Source organism: Balaenoptera physalus (assembly GCF_965194825.1).
Source record: "Balaenoptera physalus genome assembly, chromosome: 2".
Classification (NCBI taxonomy): domain Eukaryota; kingdom Metazoa; phylum Chordata; class Mammalia; order Artiodactyla; family Balaenopteridae; genus Balaenoptera; species Balaenoptera physalus.
In genome coordinates, this window is record NC_138883.1 from 42072882 (window position 1) to 42095550 (window position 22669).

At 40.9% G+C, this 22669-nt stretch overlaps 1 protein-coding gene across 3 annotated transcripts in view; it reads right to left on the bottom strand.

Moving 5' to 3' along the window:
* The window catches only part of DAAM1 (dishevelled associated activator of morphogenesis 1), a 141638-nt gene that overhangs the window by 64897 nt on the left and 54072 nt on the right, over positions 1–22669 (bottom strand). For all 3 annotated transcript variants that reach the window (XM_082450344.1, XM_082450346.1, XM_082450345.1), the window contains one exon: positions 4274–4345. In XM_082450344.1, the coding sequence (XP_082306470.1) occupies positions 4274–4345 (72 nt within the window). The remainder of the gene's footprint in view (positions 1–4273; positions 4346–22669) is intronic.

Consider the following 22669-nt stretch of genomic DNA (forward strand, 5'->3'; position numbering starts at 1 on the left):
TTGTAAACTTGAATTGTTTCTGCTAAAGCTGCCCTCTTGCTGGTGATGCGCCCGGACAGCTGTCACCAGAGGATGGTAGGGGAAGAGGCTGCGTGCAGAAATAGCGAATGAATTTCTTCACAGCTCCGTGAGACCCATATCCTGGAAAATTTAGCACAAATCCAGCCAAGTACATTTAATCTCCTGTGGCACAGCTGAACTTGTTCAGACTCTTAAGCAATCACTTTGAATCTGCAGCCCAGAATCAAGACTTTTATGAACATCATTTCTTGTTCCTAAGCTTAGTCACCCAAACCTCCCAAATTAAAACTACACGCGTTTCTTATTGTGGTTCATTAATACTAAATAAAGATGCACATATTTATCCTTTTAACAATCTTGGAGAGGGTGTAACCTCCAAATAAAGGCAGACTACATTAAGATTCTCCCTAGCAGAGTTAGGAGATTTATGAAAAGTCAAGAAATTTAAATTGGAATTTCCTTCCCCAATATAAGGACTATTACTTTCCTCTCAAAACAGAAGACAGTATACTCTTTTCTGTGTGTAGTACAATGAGAATTGAATCTGAGATTGTTTATTGTATTGAGAAAATCGAGGTTACGGAGATGAACCTGACATTCTAATGTGACTTTTCGAAATAAAATAATTTATGTGGAGTCTCAAGTTTTCAAGCTTCACATTTATGGAGAAGTCTAAATTTGCAGCTTTTCGACAGAAAAGGGGATCTGCCTACATTTCTGAAGATGGCTGCTAGGCCAAACATCCAGTATGCACCTTGCCATACACTGGACTGGCTTGTGGCGGCCTCCTTGGGTACTCTATGCACTTACTAAATCCCTGCTCACATGAGGAGTGGGCAAAGGACAAAGTGCATCCTGGCAGAGGATCTTCCAGTCAAAGCTGCTAAGGTTTACACTGGAACATGCAGGGCCGAGAGAGATGCGCAAACCAGGCACAGAAATCATTCCTGGTATGGAGTCTGGAACTAAGCTCCTGTTTGAAATATCTCATTGGTGTGAAATCAATAAGCCAACCCGCTAAGCACACTGAACTTCACCTCACATCCTTGCTCCCTGAGACTGCATGCAGAAGCCACACACCAAGAAAGCCCAGGTCCCTCTGGAACACGCACTCTTTTATTATATTGTTTTCCACTCTTTAAAAGCCAGCAGATCACTCAGGGGTCCTTTAAAGAACAAAGCATTCTTGTTACGAAGCTTCCGTAAAGTAACTGAACTTGTTCCACAAAGGGCTTCACAGACCAGTAAGCACTGCGGTTCTCAACCTGGACTGCTTATCAGACTCTCCAGATGCCTGTCCCACCTCAGAAAAGCTGGGGGTGGAGGCATGGGTGGGATTACCAGGCCTCTTTCACGTGCCAACGGATTTAAAAAACTGAGTTAGTGAGAGGCAAACTGGAAAGGAGTCTTTGAGCTTAGACTGATAGGTTTAAATTCCAGCTCTACCACTTCCAAATGAGATGACCTTGGGCAAGGTAACCTTTCTCTGAGTCTCAGACTCCTTATCTATAAATAGCACTTAGAGCATAGGGTGCTTGTAAGGATTTAAAACAGCATGTAGAGTGCCTGTTACATGAGGCACACTCAACAGCAGTAGCCGCTGCTGATGCTGAAGACAGTAGATGATGACAATGTGGATAAACGCCCCTTCGACAATTCCCAAAGCAGACAGCCAGAGAGCTTAGCTGCCAGGCCAGGAAAGGATCTGGAGGAATCATGTGCCTTTCCAGTCCCCAGGGATAATGTCTTAGGATTTCCACTGTGTGCTGTCAGGAATTCTCCAGAGAGATTGGCTAGAACTATGGGGAAGATGTGGTGGCCACAGATAGGGTGAAAAAACCAGAAAACTCAGCATAGGGTTTCTGGTCTCATCAGGCCTCCTTGTTCCTTTACAGATGCAGGAGTGGTGAGGCCTCATTATTTCATCACCTGTTGTAATGCCTTCTACCCTAAACCCTGGAAAGATGCTGGCTCTGTCCTTCAAGGAGCATTAGAAAGCTCTGTGAGGTGTTTAACCCATAAAGAAGAGCAAAGTGACAATGTAAGAGCCTGGAAATGATACTCTTAGAGAGGGCTTTCGATTAGGAAGCAAATATAATTAAAATGTAGATGACTCATGAATGTAGCAAAACGTTGTCCAAGGAGCTAGATGAAGGAGAAAGGGAGGCTCTTGAAGAAGTGCCACATACCAGCACATCACACACCCTCTAGTGCAGGAAACGAGTCAGGCTGACTCCGGAAAAGGCATGGAGTAAGTCACTAAAGGACAAATTAACCTAACTGTCCCAAAATTTGAAGACAGGAAAAATCCATATTATTTAGTACTTCTCCATTGATAGAAGTGAATTCATTAACAAAGGAGCAACTTCCCTTGTTAGACATCAAATAAGGCTGAGTTAATTAGAAAGAGAGACAGCCTGCCTGATAGCTTGTTTTTTCCCAACAGCCAAGAACAAGAATTCAGAAAATAGGGACTTCCCCGGTGGCGCAGTGGTTAAGAATCCGCCTGCCAATGCAGGGGACATGGGTTTGATCCCTGGTCTGGGAAGATCCCACGTGCCGCGGAGTAACTAAGCCTGTGTGCCACAACTATTGAGCCTGCGCTCTAGAGCCCGCGAGCCACAACTACTGAAGCCCGCGCTCCACAACTGCTGAAGCCCGCACGCCTAGAGCCCGTGCTCTGCAACAAGAGAAGCCACTGCAATGAGAAGCCCACGCACCACAACGAAGAGTAGGCCCCGCTCACCACAACGAGAGAAAGCCGGCGCGCAGCAATGAAGACCCAACACAGCCAAAAATAAGTAAATTTAAAAAAAAAATTCAGAAAATAAACTTTATGTGCAGGAATTGTAAATGACTCTATATTATAATTGCTTAGGCGGATGTAGAAAAATCCCTGATGGTTATCACAAGCCTCATGTTCTGATAACATATTCATACAAATGCTGAGATCACCCTTTTCTCATCTTTGCTGTTGTGTAGAATGCCTGGTATAAGGATTTGGTGGTTATTTTCTGTTCTTTTCTGCTGTGCTTTTAGAGAAACCCTTGGGGCAAAAGCTTATGCAGTTTCTTCTATAATTTATACAGCCCTGTTTACCACGGTGCTTATTATTCATCATGTGACAGCAGAAGAAGCATCTTCAAAGAAAAAGCTAGAAAAGAGGAAGTTACTAAAAGTCAAGGCCTCTGAAAATTTAGCAAAAGTGTGAGTGCTTCACATATAGTAGTCAGTTTTTAACTGTTGCAGCAGCAGCAGCAAAATATTAGACAATCTAGAATGTTTGTTCTAAGTGATAAGAAACGAATTCTCCACAAGGGCTCTGTGGATGGTAGGAAAGGGAGAGGTAGAGAAAGTATTATGGAAGCTATCATCTGCTTGAATATAATAAACTCAACGTTGAGCCTAACAGATTAACTCTTAAAATCGTGTGTCCACGGAGGCAAAGACTGCTCTCCTGTGAGCAGCCTCCAATTTTTATCAATGTGAACAAGATTTAGGCTATTAAGGCTCAAATGTTGATGACATGTTTTCTGCTGTGCATTTTTGCTGGATCGACAGATGCCCCTCAAGCAGCTCAAAACTCTGACATCACACAGACATCCAAGTGATCAGAATGCATTATTTTAGACATTGAGCATGCATTTTCATCAATTACTGAACCAAAAATCCACATACTGAAGATTTCCCAAGGATATCTCAGCATTATCATTATTACGCTTTTCCATTAAACCACGTATTCCATGAAATTTTTTCTTATTTGTACGAGTAAAAGAGTACCTTCGTACCCTGTAAGATCAAGAACCCAGGAACTAAGTCCTCCGTTTAAAAAAAAAAAAAAGGATGAGAACAGTGAAGGGATAGTTTCATTGTACTATTCTTAAATGGTATTAACTTTTAGAATGGTGCTGTCCTATCAGAGTTCCAAATGACTGGTAGGAACAATTGCAAGTTAAAGTTGAACAGAGGCCAGATTTATGATTACATTTCGATTACATTTCCTCTAATAACATTAAACTCACTTATATTTTAGTATGTGCTGATTTTATTTAAAACATACTGGAAAAAAATCATTTTGCCAAATACCACTCCTGCCTCCCCTTTCTCCCCAACACTGAGCATTTGGAATGGAGTTTGGAAAGATAATGACATTTGGTAGTTCTTACTCAAGTGAATATTTATTGTTCAACTGTGTGCTTTCTACTAAACTTGCATTTTAAACTGTGAGCTGAAGAACAGAAAGGATACCTACAGCAGCCATGGAATCGAGCTGATCAATGTAGAATTCAGGCCAACTTGTTGCTCCCTTGTTTTCTTCCTGGTCCTAAAGAGAAAGGAAAAAAAAAAAGTGATATACCACCAGATGTATATACACAACAGTCACAAGCACATCTGACTTCCAGAGCCTCTAGACGATGGGCCACACAAACCATTAGAAGACACTGAGATACAAGATATTTGTCTTTTAATGTTAGCTTTAAATCATCAGACTGTCCCCTTGATCAGGGTGGTCTTCCTGATCCAATTTCCACAGAGAGTGCTGAAGTCAGAATTAGGTGTGACAAAGGGGATATTTTCTGAACCAGCGTTCAAGGGGAGTTGACATGGGAACTTAGCCACACATGGTATGATGCTGTTTTCCTTCAGGGGCGCAATAACATTGGGAAGGGCTCTGTGTTTGTTGCAAGGACAAAGGATCTCTAGGTCCTGTGTCGCACTGAGGACGGTACTGCTGCACTACACGTCTGGATGAAGTCCACAAAAGAGGGAAAGCTGCCTTTAACCATGACCACAGGGGGCTTCCCTGGCAGCGCAGTGGTTAAGAATCCGCCCGCCAATGCAGGGGACATGGGTTTGAGCCCTGGTCCGGGAAGATCCCACATGCTGCGGAGCAACTAAGCCCGTGCACCACAACTACTGAGCCAGCATGCTATAACTACTGAAGCCCACGCGCCTAGAGCCTGTGCTCTGCAACAAGAGAAGCCACCACAATGAGAAGCCTGCGCACCACAATGAAGAGTTGCCCCCGCTCGCCGCAACTAGAGAAAGCCCATGCACAGCAACGAAGACCCAATGCAGCCAAAAATAAATAAATAAAATAAATAAATTTAAAAATGACCACTGGACTTGGCCAATTGTTAACTGGACTTTTTTCCGTTAGTTTGTTCAGACTCCAGCAGACAGTAAAAATTTTGAAGAAAGGTCTCATTTGATGTTACCAAAAGTAGATGATACTGCTTCAGATGAGGAGGTAAAATAAAGCCCGACATTGGATGGAAGGTAACAAAATGAACACACATTAGTCCCAGGTCCAGCCCTCATGCCATGACAGCTTGTAAGTTTGAGAAAATGTAATATATCTGAACTGAAGAGAACTGAAACCCAAGGAATTCAGGAACCCATTCCTAAACCGCTCCAGTCAGTTCTGCATCTTACAAACCAGGGTGACTTGAAGCCAGCACCAGAGCCCCCAGGGCTTCTGTGGATGGGCGCTCTGTGCCAGCCTGAGCTCACACCTCCCCCCAAAATCAGGTGGCTCTGGCCTCTGCTCCATTGGAGCACTGAGTCCACTTGAAGATGGCATTGTGGTGGGAGATTTCCATGCATGTTTGCAAACCTGTGTGGCTCCAAGTCATTTGTGTGACCAAACAAACTTGAAGGGGAAAATTTCAGCTCTTCTCTAGCTTCACATTCAGAGAACACCTTAGTATAATCGGCATCTCCTGTCCCCTTGGAGAAGAGCTGGGCCAGGTACACGGAGCTGCTACCGGACAATGAAGTAGTTACTACCTATTTACTGTGTCAGGATCCCCATCCTTGGGATAACGGCTTCAAGGTAGGGCTATTAATTTCAGTCCTACACTTTACTTAAAAGAAAAGAAACAAACTTTCTCTAAACAAATCTTTCTAGGCAGGTCTACTCTGGTGAGATAAAAGAAACAATTTCAAAACTATTCTTTAAGTAGTCACGAAAAGGGGGCAAAGTAACTGTTGCTTACTGTGCCTTGAAAGCTGGCAGTAACTGATACCTGAACTCAGGGAGTTGCATGAATTTCATCTGGAGACTGAACATCCCAGATGATGGGGACAAAGGCTACAGCAGCAGCTTTGAAGTTGGACTGGATTACACTTCCGTGGCTTTAAAAAGCTTAGGAAATCTGATGAGTTTTTAGAACAGCCCCTGATTATTATTTAACATGTTAATAAGATAGCTACAATGGCAGCGTAAATGTTGAACACTTCTCTCCTATTAAAATGGAGTATTAAAGTTAGCAAAACCCCACTGTTACCAATGTTTTCAGCAAGCCAAAACCCACAGTGATATTCAATGGTATTTGAACGTATAAAATGAAACAGAAGGTGCCAGATCTTTCTAGTCCCTCAATCTAGGGCAAATTTCCAAAATTACGACAAAATCACATCCCATGTCTGGGGTCCCATGAGAGCCTGATGTAAGCTATTAAGTCCTGGTTACTGGAAAGAGATCATTTTAGAAGCTTAAGATTAGTATACAGAGAGAAATCTCTACACTCTGAAAATGCTTTTAAAATAATGTAAACAGATTAAGAGTAGATCTAGATACTGCCTTCAAAATAAGGGGAAGAAAGCTTCATTTTTATTTTACATGCCCCCAGTGCTGAGAAAATCAAATGAGCTAACATATGTGAAAGCTTCTCGTAAAAATACTAAGTGTTATCACTACATCCCTGAGGGGGGGAGGTGGTCCTCAGAGTTCTTCATTTTAGCAGTGCATTTCCCTGGTCCTTCCATACAGATGTGTGCTACAGTAGCCAAGAGAAGCTCATCCCTGTGAACCAAATCTCCCCCTCCTTTGTGTGGCTTCTGGAGTCTGCAGTGATACACAGACACAGGCCAGAAGGATCTTAACGCAATTGTTCTCCGAGGTCCCTGAAAGAGCACCAGACACAGAGACTTGCCAAGGGGGAGACTTTCTCCTAAAAAGTCCATGAAAGAGGTGGCTGATGGAAGGGTAACATGTATAATATTCCTGGAAGGTTGGGTCCTCTGTATTACTAACCTCAAACACGTATTATTCTTTGAGTCATCTGTCTTGGTTCTATTTACTTGTTCTAGAGAAACAAGTGGAAAAATACACAAGCTTGTATAAACTGTATTACTGTAGGTGTAATAGAAGCAACTGTAATATCCAGCACATACAGAGCTTACCACGCGTCAAACGCTGTTCTAATCACTGCGCTCTTCATTTAATCTACCCTGTGAGGTAGGTGCTGTCATTATACTCATTTTACCGAAGAGGAAACAGAGGTAAAGGGAGGACAGATGTGTTGCTAAAGGTCATCCTGCTGGAAATTCAGAGGCAGTGGGAAAGAATCATGGCAACCTCTTTCCTAAGATTAGACCTCAGGTTAACCACAAGCAATACACATTGAGTGCAAAGCTGGCTTTTCACTCTTCACCACTTCACTATAAGAGACTCAAACATGGTTAGCGGCCAAAAATGAGTTCACCTCTCCCTAAACCCTTAGTGCTACTTTTGCTACATTCAACATTTCTGAATATTATTCTAAGGCCTGATGTCTTACCCGGGCTACCTCTGAACCCTCTCTCTAGACTTTCTGTGGGAACTCTTCTGCCCCACTATCAACACCTCATCTATCTTTGTAATGTGTGCATGCAGACAGCACTTAAGAAGCTTTTCCCTAACCTGTTCTCCCGTTCTGTTATACACCTCATGTTATCGGCTGTCTTCATGGGGATTTCTCAAGAGCCCCTGAAGATGAGCCCATAGCACTGACCAGCTGTGGACACTGAAATTGTAAACAAAACCCTCCCTAAACCATACACATCTAACCCTACTTTTGGCTACCTATTTCAGTGATTCCGTTAGAACTTTTCTCTGATGAGCAAGAATATTGCCTTCATTCTGTTCTTTTAAAAAGTTGCTTTTCCCCTCTCTTTTAAAACAGATTGTAGGTAAGCCTTAAAGACACCTAGAGGAGGTTGTCCTATGGGAATACAAGTTCTAGCAATCACATTAAATGCTCTTTTCGTTCTACCTACAGAATGGATAATTCATATTAATATCTAGTTTTGTTTCTTCTTGAAATGTAATAAGCATTTAAGATATATGCCTATCTTTAGAGGGTCTATTAGATTAATTAGAATTGAATTGATATAAACATTTTATGTTATTAAATTCTCCACTGATAACTGGTTTTTGAGAATATGTGTAAACATCACTTATATTCAGAGAGATGGTATGATGGAAAAATGACCAGATAGGCCATGCAAAGATGAGGTTCCAGAACTTACTTGTTGGTTTATTCAATCAGCATCTCTTGCTAAGCTTGAATATCTTTGGGCCTTGTTTTTCTTCTGTTCAAAATAAGAGGTGAGACTAGACCATTTCTAAAGTCCCTATAAGCTCTAAGAGTCTACATGCCTCTAATAGTGAGATGCCATGGAAAACACAGTTTGTTACTATATTTAGTTTGAGGGCCCAATTTCTAAAATCAGTAATTAAAAAAAAAAGTTATGTTGTTCAGTGACTAAGTTACAAAACCCTTAACTTTTAACAGCTAATTCCTTTACAAGGTAATTAGAGGGGGAAAAAAACTCCTCAACGTTAATTATTTCATTATTTCTCTAATCCAACTCATCCTGTTTTCTTAGTAGCTTGATAGTCATCAATAAGAGAGTATTCATGGACAAAACTTCCTGCTGGATGGGCACTTTGACACTGCCTTTGCTTTCAACCTGCACTGACTACAGCTTTAACCTCTTTTCTTGGTTTTCCACTTTGCTCCTACAATCTCAAACTCTGAAAAAACAAAACAACAAAACAAAAAAACTCTTTGCTAGTAAGGGAACTTGTACAGTGCAAGGGACCTTCAAGAATGTTGGTTTTTTTTTTTGTTTTTGTTTTTTTAAATCAGGCTCTAATCAACCAACTCATTTAGAAGGTAAAGAAATACATAGTCTATTTCTAACCTCACTTCATTTCCGACTGACACATTATTCACTCCATATCTCTGGTCAGTGGCTACTAAAAAAAAAATCCAAGAGATCCTCCCCCATTCTCTTTAAATGTTCGACAGTACATTTGTTTTTCTCAGCATCAGTTTGCCCATAAGAATAAATTTTGCGTTATTCATTTGTTTGCACTCTTTCTGAAGTAAGCATTCACAGCTCTATCCCAGACTTCTGTCTCTCGCTTCACTATCCTCTCTCTTTCAATCCAAGCTGACTGTATTCCACTTCTTCTACCACCATCAACAGACAGGCATTTGAATTCTCAGCTACTCACTACCTTAAGTGACTTCTAGGCAGGCAAGGTAAGAAACCTCTGCATGTGACTCAGTTTTAGTTTCCTTTTCTGTAAAAGGGGTGACTACCTCATAGGGTCATTGTGAGGATTTAATAAGTTAATACAAGTAAATAAAGCTCTGGGAACACTACACACAGAAGTGCTCAATAAATGTTAGCTAGGATGATAATGATACCCTTTAAGGATCTCCAGCTATGGCTATTCTAAGTCCTTGTTACTAGGACTGAAAAAATTGGAGCAGTTTGGAGGTAAATTTTGTCAGTAATTGTTCACATTTAAAACACACACAGCCTTTGTCAGTCTACTTTCAGGAATTTAGCCCATGATTACACTTGCACAGATACATATTACAAAGATTTGTTTCACTGCAGTGCTGTTTGAATTAGCATATAATAAAGTTAACAAGTATATGGAAAGGGGAATGGTTGAATAAACTACTTTGTAGCAGTAACAAAGAATGAAGTAGAGTTGTGTAATGATATTAAAAATGACCAAGTATATTATGAAGGGAAAAAAATGCTTCAAAATATTATTTTCCATCTATAGAAAAAATATGTACACTACAGACAAACATTTCTGGAAACAGACATAATAAAATTTAACAGTGGCTACCCCCTGGGTAGCAGTAGGAAAAGTCTTTTACTTATAAACTTCTGTATGATTCAAACTGTCATTGTACTAAGAACATGCACTATTTTCACAATTAAAATAGAAGTAAGTTTGAAAGCATTACGTGTTCTGTTAGGACAAGAGCTTTGCTTTTTCTAATGTTCTGTGTGACATGAACAACATCAGGTCGAGACTCTGCAACATGTGCGGTGTTTCTGTTCTCTATCCCTGGGGCACCCCTCTGCTCCCTACAGCAAATTATTTTAAAACATTTCTCTAATTATCTTCTCTTACTGGATTTTCTATTTCTAAAACAGACTATTAACCCTAATATCAGCTGTTTATGCAGACAAAGAAATTGAATGATCTGGGCTAATATTTATGTACCCAAAGCAGGCTAACATTTTCTAAAATTTCCACACTTACATATTTGTGTTGCAAACAATTTCTTGGTAGCAGCTGAAGTCTTTCAGTGACATAAGTGGGTCTCAAAGTGCAGTTTAAACATTAAGTCTTTTGTTAAATAATTAATTAATTAATTAATTTTTAAATTTATGGCTGTGTTGGGGCTTCGTTTCTGTGCGAGGGCTTTCTCTAGTTGTGGCAAGCGGGGGCCACTCTTCATCGCGGTGCGCAGGCCTCTCACTATCGCGGCCTCTCCTGTTGCGGAGCACAGGCTCCAGATGCACAGGCTCAGTAATTGTGGCTCACGGGCCCAGCTGCTCCGTGGCATGTGGGATCTTCCCAGACCAGGGCTCGAACCCGTGTCCCCTGCATTGGCAGGCAGATTCTCAACCACTGCGCCACCAGGGAAGCCCCTAAACATTAAGTCTTAATGTAAAGGATACTTCTTTTGAAATTACCACAGGGAAAATTTCCAGTAGGATCAAGTAATAATATGTAAGACCTGGTACAGTTTTTCTTTAGTTTAAGATGCTCTTAGAAGGCCCAAAATAGGCTGTGCAAAGGTCAATCAATTGTAAAGGACATGTTCTGTGGTTGTTCACTAGACCACAAATCACAGGCAGAAGCAACATGCACTTGGCCAACAAAGGCCATAAATATCCATTCAGTTACAAACCCATGAGGTTCTTAGATAATACTTGTTAGGAAATAAAGACACACTATTTAACCGTCTAGATCGGCTAAAAATCTTCTATAGCGATATATAATAGTACCATTAACTCAAAAACAGTAGAGACAAACTAAGGTTTAACTAAATGAATTTCAACAGCAGAAAGGTACTATTTCAGTATGATACAAAGTAAACTTCATTCTGATAATGTTCATTACAGGACAAAGGCAGCTAAACACTAATAAAAACCTGTTCCGTTTTTAAAGAAGATTCTCTTAGAAAACATGTTAACAATGATCATATAGGCTCAAGAAATGCTACACCTTGTTAATGATCAAAATAGTCACCTGTTGCATTAAACTGTTATTCATATTCTGGATTTCATGGGTTCAGCCCCATATACTAATGAACACAACAGATGTTAAATAAATTCACTCTATACCTAGAATTTTTATAGAATACTAGGCAGAAAGGGCCAGACAGGTTAAAATATTTTATTCTATTAGGTATGTCTCCATGATGTGTGTGGTATCTAATAAACTCAAGTGAATGATAGGAAACGGATGACAATGTGGGTGAGACCAGGTCCAAGGAACAGGGAAGGAAGAGCAGGTAGGATGGAAGATGGAAAAATATTTTGCAGAAGGCCTTGCTAATGACTTCTGCTAACTTTCCCTTCTAGCTCAATAGTAGTATAATTAGCATCTTCTTGAAAGATGGCCATGATGAAGTATGGTACAGCCAGCTCCTTCTGTAAAGGGCCTGATCATACATATTTTAGGCTTTGTAGACCACAGTCTGTTGCAACTACTCAGTTCAACTCTGCCCTTGTACAGCGTGAAAGCAGCTATAGATAACACTTAAAGAGTGAGCCCTGCCATGTTTCAGTAACACTTTATTTACAAAAACAGGTTATTGGCCAGATTTGACCCACGAGCCATAGTTTGCCAAACCCTGTGCTATATTAAGCTTGGCTCTCAAGAGAGCGGGAGTACATCAAAATTCTTACTTGATCACCAAATATTTTCCATGCTTTCTCCTCTCCTCGAAGCCACTCTATGTCCAATAGCCCCAGTTAAAAGTTAGGATGAGCACATAAGTGTGTGGAACTTGCCCAGTAATGTGCACTTTTGCAAGAGAAGGAGCAGGACCTGCCATGCCTGAAAAGTCTACCTTCTTACCAAGCTCGCTGCTTCCTGAAATCTCATTTTTAAAAACAGCACAGAATCATTAGGTCCTTTAAATCCTGATATTTGCCTCCAACTCTTTCCCTCTTGTTCTTCTTTCATCGGGAAGAGAAAACCCTGTAGGGTCCACAAACCTGAATTCCTGAGACAGTAGCTTTACTCAGTCCTTCCAGCACTTACCTCTGACCCCTAGCAGTGGGCTGAAACCATATCCTATAACCGAAGTTTGCCAAAGGCAGGCAGTTGGTTTCAAAAAATACTTCCTATGTTGTCACATTTCAAGATAGTCATGTGGTTCCTGGGACTGCCAAGCCTGGTTACATTTTTTGGCCACTGCCACAATTACACATCAAATGCATCTGCTGCCCAAATCCGGTTGGGCCCACACAAGGACTGATTACAGAACAGCAGTTTCTGCGTCTGCCAGGAAATCCAATACCTCCTCCTAAGCCTAGAGTGTCAGTCATTTTCTGGAAAGACTGGAGGGTGACTCGAAATAACAATGGCTTTCACATTTAGCATTTAGAATCACAGAAGAAGAGCAAACTTCCTTCCCCATTTTTCCTAATGCTACAAAACATCTGTATGTTTTTAAGGCAAGCCATCACGGAATTATATAGCCAGGTCTTTGACCCTAGAGACACCCTAGTTTGAGTTTCTCCTCACAGGGATCCCTTATAGAAGGTCACTGGCAGGTGATCGATCATATGTTCTCTGAAAAAAGGCTTCAAGGGTACACAATTGTTTGGAACCAGCACTCTCACCGACTGTCAGAAAATTCACCTCATAACTGAATTGACAGATGTCTTCTTGTAACTTCAAGCACTTGTTGGCCTTAGTTTTGCCCCTGGGAACTACATGGAATAAGTCTAATTTCTCCTATGAACAATAACCCAGCAAATATAGAAATGATTTGAATAAAGCTATGATGTCCTCCCAAAGTCATCTCCTAACCAGGCCAAAAATTCTCCACTGACTGAATAGCAAATGTTTATCTTCCTCAATTCATAAATAATTCTCAAATTTTCCATAAGGTCATCACACCCTCATGTCTACTACTTGAAAAAATAACCCCAATACATCCATCTGAATTCCTATGAAAGGGCTCTTCTCACATGCTTGTCGGTGATGTTCAACTCTACATGGTCTCTACTGAGAGGGCACTGGGAAGATATCCGACCAGAATGTCTCTCCAAGGGCAAACAGAACAAGTTCTTGCTTTCCTGATGGTCCACAAAAAATAACATTTATGATTTAGAATAAAAGATACATGAAACAGAGGTCAACACGGATAGTCCTTGTTTTATCAAGCATACATATTTTAACAAAGTTAGACATAAACTCAATAGTAAAATTGGGTTTCTTACTCTAAGATTGAGGACACTATCTCTAAAACATAAATATAAGTTAACAGAAATGAAATAGAACCTAGGCTCACTAGCCGCCAAGAAACTTTAGGGAAGCTCAGGCTCCTTTAGGGCACTGTTTTTCAGGTCTCTGGATTATACATCTGCTGTCCCTGTTTCCCTGCCTGTACGTGCATCCCTTCAACATCATAGGAGCTTCTTCCACGTATGAAGCCTGACACCTCTTCTGACCTCCTGAGCTCTGCTTCTTCCCCTTCTTTGGTGGATGCAGATACAAAGGTCAGTAAAACTGATATACAATGCATGTTTTCTCATAGAGGGCTTCCCACTATCATACGATGTACTCGTTTAAAATTTGATTAAAGATCTCAGATTACTTAAAATAAGGTAGCCCCTCTATCAGTTCTCCCTGAGTTAAAATTCTGTACTGATAAAGGATAATTTTTTTAAAGGTAAAATCATGGCATGAACTCAGGTCAAAGATTTTGTTGAACTCATTAATAAATGAGAGAGAACCAGTAAGATGTTACAACAGGTTCAAAAGAAAATTCTAAGGGCAAAGATATGTATGAACATTGGTTTACAAATAGATGCAAAACTGGTCAATACGGCAATAATCAGTTGCATCAGACACAAGTCACTTCAATGGACAAGAATCATTTGCGTTGCTATCAGTTTTTTTTAAACAATTTGCAGATTTGTTAAATAGCTCAAAGATAGTGAAAAGTGGAGATCACTCTGAAGAGTGCTATAGACAGAACATTCAGCATTTTTTTCCGGCATTTCAATATAACTACAGTTTAGCAAAATAAAATATGTATGACTAGTACTGCCTGGTTGAAGAGGACGCAGTCTACAAAGGTGTTAAGGTGGAAGCCAAGCTGTATGACTAACACCTTGCACCAGACTCTCACACCTAAATTACACAAATGCTCAGGCTTGCCCAAAGCTCTTGCTGAAGAACACCTACCCCATCCTGACCACTTCACCTCAATTCTACCTGTTTCCGTTGCCTTGTCTAGTCTGTGTGGCATGGTTTCTATTTGTGCATCCCTGAGTCTCTGACTTGAAACCACGGAGACTATTCTACTCTATCCCCCTTATACCCACAGATGCACCTGGTCTTCTATCCTCTCCAGAAATTTGCTGGGCAAATAGCTGGAGTACTTCTAAGAGACTTCTTGTACTGCTCACCAAAAAAAGCAGTGAACTCAGTGAGTTTAGACCCTCTCCCCACCTCCCCTAACCCCACCCCCAGCCAGAAAGAAAACTACACTTGACCACTGTTCCCTTAAAAAAAAAAAAATCAGGCTTGTGCTACTTCTCAGCCAGCTATCATTTTTGTTCTCCCCAAAATCACCTACACCAGAAAAGCAAGAAAAGAGTGCCACTTTAAAGACATCTAGTCTCTCTGTGGGAACCCCAGCAGTGAAACAAAGAGTAACAATGTGACTCTGAGAGTAAAGAAGCCAGCTGCATTTCTTAAACAGCTCAGAGGCCCAGCCTGTTTCAACACCCTCTTCTTTCCTGAAAAAGCCTTGGCTGACTTTACAGAATTGAAATCTTAAAAGTCGTATGCTACAGGATCCTGGGGGAAAATGCATTTCATGTGCTAATACAGTTAAGAAAATAGCCACAATCCTTACCTAGAACTAAAAGCTGAGACTTTACAGTCAGTCCACTTTCCAAACTACGAGACATTTATTTTATTTATTTTAATAAGTCACTTCTTTGGCAAAGCACTTCACGGCACGGAATATGACTGGAGCCTAAACATCTCAATCAGTGTAACTCCAACATCTGAAGCCAATTTTAGATGACAATTTCCCTTCATTTTCACGGCAAAGAAAAAGAAACAGGCTCCAATTATTGTTTTCAGAAATGAAACAAGTCCACATCCCCCTGTTGCCTATGACACAAAGGTGTGTAATGACATAAAACAAATTACTTCTATGTAGCTTGTTAAGAGTCAAGTCTTTGACCCATGTGTCATCTGGGAGTGCTACAGACCCAGGTACAATTTAGTCCAGCTGGTTGGTAAATTAACATGTTTGGACACACACCACTAAACCCTCACGCAGTGTGGAAATCCAATCAGTGGTGTCAATGGCCTTTGTTGCCTCACATCTTGCTACCAGATTTGCTACCAGACCAGCCTTTCAGAATGTTGTAAAGCGGGTTTTGATGTTCTGTAACCTGCTCTTGGGAAAACAATCAAAGTGTGTTTATGATTTGCAATATAATGCTTAACACAAGGCCATAAAGAGAGGACTTTGGAAAATAGTAATTAAACTATGAAGAGAATCAGGGGAAACAGTGAGCCCGTAAAAGCATATTCCATTCAGGGAAGCATTCTCAGGATGCCTGTGAAAAATGCTACGGCAGGGTTAACTGTCCCCTAGAAGGAGAGTCATAACCATATTTCTGATTTTAAGCCATCATTGGCTCTACAGAATACTACTGAATTAATGACAGCATTTTTTGGCAAAAGAAAGAAAAAAGAAAAGCATCAGTTGGAAGATGTCACTGTCTCAGAAATGTCTAAATGTGAGAACGTGGGGGAGTACATCTTAGAAACTGAGGAGACATAAACTGCTTTTCCTGACATACGGGGACAGATGAAAGGATGCCATCTTAAGACTGCTCCAGTCAAATGCTGTTCCATAGTGCACTGAAGAATAACAAGAGAATTTAAGACACTAATTTAAAGTTGGTATTCTTTGGTAGACTTTGTACTGTAACCCGTTTCTAGTTCCACACATTACTTGGTTCCCGGAGTGAAAGGAATCTGGAGAACTCTGCATAGAAGTTATTAGTGGCACATTCTAACTTACACTGGAAGCTCAAAGCTTCTTCCTACTTCCCAAAAGGGAGAGGCTCTGAAATGCACCAACCGTAATGTGGATTCAATAACATTAGGTGTGCTAGAGCTATTAGTGAAAAGAATGAAATGAATATATATAGAAAAAAATCAGGAAAAGTGGCTTTTTTCCTTCTTTGATCTCTCTTACAAAGTGGATACTTCCTTCTACTGATGTCTTTCATAAACCTATCTGCTGGAGACGGTGAAGTCAGGCAGGCTTTGGGTGGTCTTTTTATGAAAGTAAGTGCCATAGCATCTAGAGAATCTGAGAGAACCAGGGAGAGACGCAAAGGCAAGAAGCATGGAATGTGATACTTATGTACAACCATAATCTAGGCACAAGAGTAGCCTTCAAGGGCAAAGGAGGGTACATATCTGCTACAAATGCCACATTCTCCCACCATCTGTCAGGGCAGACAGTGCTATTCAATTACCACACTATCTGTACTGAGATCCTTCATAACCTCCAAATGCTTCTCACAGTGCTCCAGGCTTCAACCCCTACTTGTTTAGAGTTAGTAATCAACATAAATCTTTTTGCCATCTCTGCTTGGAGTTATTCATAGTGCACTCAGTTAACCAGGGAAGGAAGCCACAGTCCAAAGGAAAACTGAAACAAAGGATGTGCGTTGGTCTGGAGTGTCTCATGAGCTACATGTCCCTGGGCTGGTGATAACTGGAACAGGCAGCCAGTCCTGAATTCTCATATGTGAGCCACAGTGATACCCCTTTCCAGAGATATAGTGATAGCTGAGAACACTCATTTAATGTGCAATTCTACACCTGCAGACTGCAGAATTTTGGAAATGCAATGGAGCTGTGCCTATGGGCTTCGACACACAGGCAAGGGGCTCAAAGGGCCTCACATAGTTGCATTTGGAACCTTGGTCCACAAAAGCACTGTTGACAAGTACTCTATGGCAAAGACTGAGAGCTCCGAGATTGTCATGTACTCCAAACTCTGCAATCAACACCTGATGGAATCTGTCCTGTAGCCGAGCTGTCAAAAGGAATCTGCTTAAGAATTAAGATTTGGAAGCCAAAGATAGCCGCTCTGCGGTAGCTGAGAACGACTGCCCTCCCAGGGCCTCCATTCAAACCCACAGCTCCAAGTCTCTTCCAGTGACTGGAGCCGAAGCAGGAGTGTTCTCCCCACAGTGGGGCACCGATGCAGGCATGAGTGACAAGTACAGAGTGAAAGCTGTGGTGTCTGCTTCTCTAGCCCCCATTCCAGTGGGGAAAATAGAGCTCCACGGGACACACAACCCCCATACTCCCCATGACTCCGTATTAATTGGTTTGTCCAACTAAGATAACTTACTTTGTCTCAGCTATATTTTGCTTATTTATTTTTATTGTTCTTTGAAACACTATAAGTGAACGTAAAACACAGGGTCATTCTCTTCCACCCTCTTCCATCCTGGTGTTCCCTAATTAGAGGGAAAGCAAGGCCTTGGCTAAAGGGTGCTACTCACTGAAGAAATGCAAGTATGAGGAAGCACAAAAGAGAGGTGGCATCCACAAAGCAGATGCATGGAGGATGGACAGACAGTGAGTTACCCATCTCAGTTACTCAATATCTGAAGGAACCAAGGAGTACAAGAAAGGGGAGAGGCTTTCATAATTTGTATAAAGAGATGACCGAGATAAAGGTGCTCTGGTTAGAGGAGAAGAAAGAGACCAATTGTGTGCTTTCCCAGCCACCGCCAACATGCCTGTTTGTGCAGACGTGCCGATTCTGCACCTGCACTTTAGTCACCCACCAGGGAGGTGGTGGATACCTCAGAGGAACTTCCTGTGTTTGGTGATGGCATATATCAGTCAAAAGCTGGCTAAAGATGGAAACACAGTTTGCCTGGGTCTGGACCTGAGGGTGCAAAGAGGTCTAGAGGAGAGGAAGAGTGAACCACACACAGAGCAGTTTCCTTTGTAGACAAACCAAATAAACATAATGCTGAGTGAATTGTCCATTTTTAGGTACTTGTAACATTTTGTACTTTGGTCCAGCTTTAAAGATATTTGAATGGAATGCTTTCATTTTCTAAACCTTGGGTTTTTCTTTTTTAAATGAAATGTTTACTTCCTATTCCAGGAATTTTTACTTTAATTTGATTGGCTAAGGTATATGGGAGAAAACTGAAGAACTTTAATGACAGTGTCCTGTACCTGAAACATTCAAACTTACATAAAATGATTGATCAGGGCAACCAGACACTAGTTCCATCCCCTCAGACAATACCAAGCCCTCAGATGGTTGGCAACTAATTCACTGCAGGTATAAACTATTACAATGACTTTGGAGAGCAATTAAAGGTAAAAATGTTCAAACCAAATGACCCAGTAATTACATGTCTAGGTGCCTATCCTAGAGAAATTCTTGAACACATACACAAGGATGTTCACTGCAATTTTTTTTAAATAATGAAAACTTGGAAATAGACATTATCCAAAGGGGGGATAAAAATAATTAAACTGTGGCATGTTCATATAATGGAACATTATATCGTAGTTAAAATGAAGAGATACCATATATTGTCTATGAATATACACATTCAGAGTAAGATAATATATATATGGGCAAAGAAAAAAAACATATATCACCTTCAGAATAGAGGTCACCTTTCGGCTTCAACTATATTTATAATGTTTTATTTCTTTCTTAAAATCCATGGTGAGTATGATAAAATGTTAGCATTTGTTAAATGTGGGCATTTCTTACATTCTGTACTTTTTTGTGTACATAAAAACTTCATACACAGAAAAAATAATCAACCAGGAAATACTAGTTTATTGCATGATTGAGTAGAAAGTTATCAGAAGTTTGTTAGTTTTCTTTTTTAGAAATTTTAGAGAATGCCAATTTATTGGAACCCAGAATGTCCGCTCTGGTAATTAGGTTTAAGACTCCTAACAATAGCAGCCACTGTGAAAAACAGCATGGAGGCTTCTCAAAAAACTAAAAAGAGAACTACCATATGACCCAGCAATTCCACTCCTGGGTATATATCCAAAAAAACCAAAAACACTAATTTTAAAAGATACATGCACCCCAATGTTCATAGCCACATTATTTACAATTGCTAAGATATGGAAGCAACCCAAGTGTCCATCGACAGATGAATGGATAAAGAAGATGTGGTACATATACACAATGGAATACTACTCAGCCATAAAAAAGAATGAAATTTTGCCATTTGCAGCAACATGGATGGACTTGGAGGGCATTATGCTAAGTGAAATAAGTCAGACAGAGAAGACAAATACTGTATGATATCACTTATACATGGAATCTAAAAAATACAACAAACTAGTGAATATAACAAAAAAGCAGCAGACTCACAGATAAAGAGAACAAATTAGTGGTTACCAGTGGGGAGAGGGGCCAGGTGGGGTAGGGGAGTAAGAGATACAAACTACTAGGTATAAAATAAGCTACAAGGATATACTGTACAACACAGGGAATATAGCCAATATTTTATAATAACTATAAATGGAGTATAATCTTTAAAAATTTTGAATCACTATATTGTACACCTGTAACTTCTGTAGTATCGTACATCAACTATACTTCAATAAAGAGACTCCTAACAATAACAGTATCTGCAACTGTGTTGAAACGTTCTTTTATTATTTCCTCAACACTGACATTTTGTTTCTTTAGCTTAATTTCAGAAATCATACAGCTAGAATGCACTACTGGATTACAATGCTGCAACTCTGAACAAGTTTTGTTGCTGAGAAGAGAACCTGTAAACCCGGTTCATTTTGCCCTAGTAAGTTACTCATTTGTGAAAATTGACTTGTTTAATGGAACCTCTTGGTGGTGTGTCCTACAAAGGGACTTTCCCCCATTGCAAAAAGAGCAGTTGCAATGTTTTCATCTAAAAATATTCTTTCATTGTCTTATTTTGCAAACTGAAGATATTTATCAACCACTTACCTTTCCTAGGCCACAAAGAAGGGATTTTAATGTTGTTTGCAAACCCAATGAAGTGAGCGTCTCCACGGGCTGCCGTGGGAAGCAGGGACTGAGTGCTGCGGTGGCACGTGGGTGAAAGGAAGAAAGAAGGGGACTGGAGTCTGACTTCCTCTTGGCCTCCATCGTCCAAGACGTGAATTAAGGGTACTCCTGAAATCAGATTCAGAGCTCTACCCAGAAGTTAAGGGACTGCCCGTTGACTACCATTGCCCTGGAACTGTTGAATTAAATGGGGCCCCTTTTTTCTGATGCTCACAATAAAGACTTTCTTGGTTTCTTCCCTTATTTTACACAATGTATCCTCCCATCTTACTATTTCCACCTCTGAAATGTCCTGTGAACAACTAAGGGAGAGGTGCTTTTGAAATCCTCACTACTGTTCTGAGAAAACCAGGTATCATTATTTACCAATATGGAGCTGAATCCCAGGCTAGCATGAACGTGAACAAGCAGAAACTCAGTCCATACCACTGTTTCAATTATTGTCACCATCACTGACATTGCCAGTGATCACAGCTAACACTGGCATGTCCCAAGTTCTCTGACAACTTCGAAATCATATTTTCTCAGTTTTCACAACAAGCTTACGAAACTGACCTCATTGTACAGACGAGAAGAGGGAAATGAGAGGGGTTAAGAAATACGTCCCAGGTCACACAGCTAGAGAATCAATGGGGTATCCTGCCTTCTCAGCTTACCCTTTGGATGGCCTTTGACTATGCAAAGTCTTTCTCATAGCTATTACTCGGCTTCTATTTATCTTAGAAAAAATAGTGTCAGACACATTACGCTACAGTTTAGAACAACTGTGAGGGATTAACATAATTTAGGAAACCTGCAGGCAGATCCATTAATGGAAAGACATTTGGAGACAATCCACCCCAAGGGGAGGTTCTCTCACTGGCAGTATCTCAAGCCTGAAAAACAGAGAACTCTACAGAACCAGAGTATAACACCCCAACAGAAGAATCCAGAAGATGTCCGCTCACTTCACCAAGCACCGAAGAAGAAAGGTAGATATGTTTTGGTTCATTCTATGGGCAAGTTTGCTCACTGCTTCTTCATTAATGAAGCTGAGCCAACATTAATGAAAACACAAACTGTGAGTTCAGGACCACCTGGACACTCCATGGCAGGGGTGGCAGTACGCACAGCTGGAATGATAGAATTGGTAACACTGGGAGGAAAAAATGCCCCCAAACTGGTATTATTAAACAAAGGGATTATAGGAAGAGGAGACAAATAAATATTCATGAACCAACTGCCCCCTTTTTTAAAAAAAATATATTTATTTTACTTATTTATTTTTGGCTGCATTGGGTCTTCGTTGTTGCGCGCGGGCTTTCTCTAGTTGCGGGGAGCGGGGGCTACTCTTCGTTGCAGTGCGTGGGCTTCTTATTGCAGTGGCTTCTCTTGTTGTGGAGCACGGGCTCTAGAGCGCAGGCTCAGTAGTTGTGGCTCACGGGCTTAGCTGCTCTGCGGCATGTGGGGTCTTCCCGGACCAGGGCTCGAATCCGTGACCCCTGCATTGGCAGGCAGATTCTTAACCACTGCGCCACCAGGGAAGCCCCCAACTGCCCTTTATTGGGGTACAACTTTGGTTTAAGGGCTGCCAGAGGCAGAGACTCCTCGAATTTTGTACTCCAATTCTAAAATCTGGTGCTCATTTTGATAGTACTGGCTTTTGTAACAAAAAGAAAATAGACAGAAAATGGGTCACTGGCTATTAGATTATGCTACTTAGCAGGGAAAGGGCCATGAGAAACATGCCTTTAGTGGATTTCTGGGCAGAAAGCTGAGGTCATCTCATCAGGTCCAAGAATCACCAAGTTTTCACAGTTACTGCCTAAAGAGATCAATGGTATTGAAAAACTCTGGGTGGTTTACAGATTCACCTTTGCTTTAATCCTCCCAGGGAAGAGTAAATAGAGAAAGTAAAGGGCCCCTGAGCTAAAGAAAAAAAAAAAAAAAGCTAGGGTTGTCTCTACAGCACAAACACTGGTTGCATTTTAAATAATATTTATTTTTCCTCCTAATTTCAAAGAGCAATATGTGGTTGTTTTGTAATGTTCAAGTTGGCTAGGCTGAACCGACTTGCCTACATCCTTTCTTGTATCTTTCTGCGTAGGGTGAGCCACAAGAGACACTCAAGGGAGACGCAGAGGGTGGCAACGAAGCAGCAGCCATTTTGTAGTCCAGAGGCATTGTTCTTTATCTGCTGGCTCACCTCACTGGTGTGGAACAGCAGGCAGGTTTGC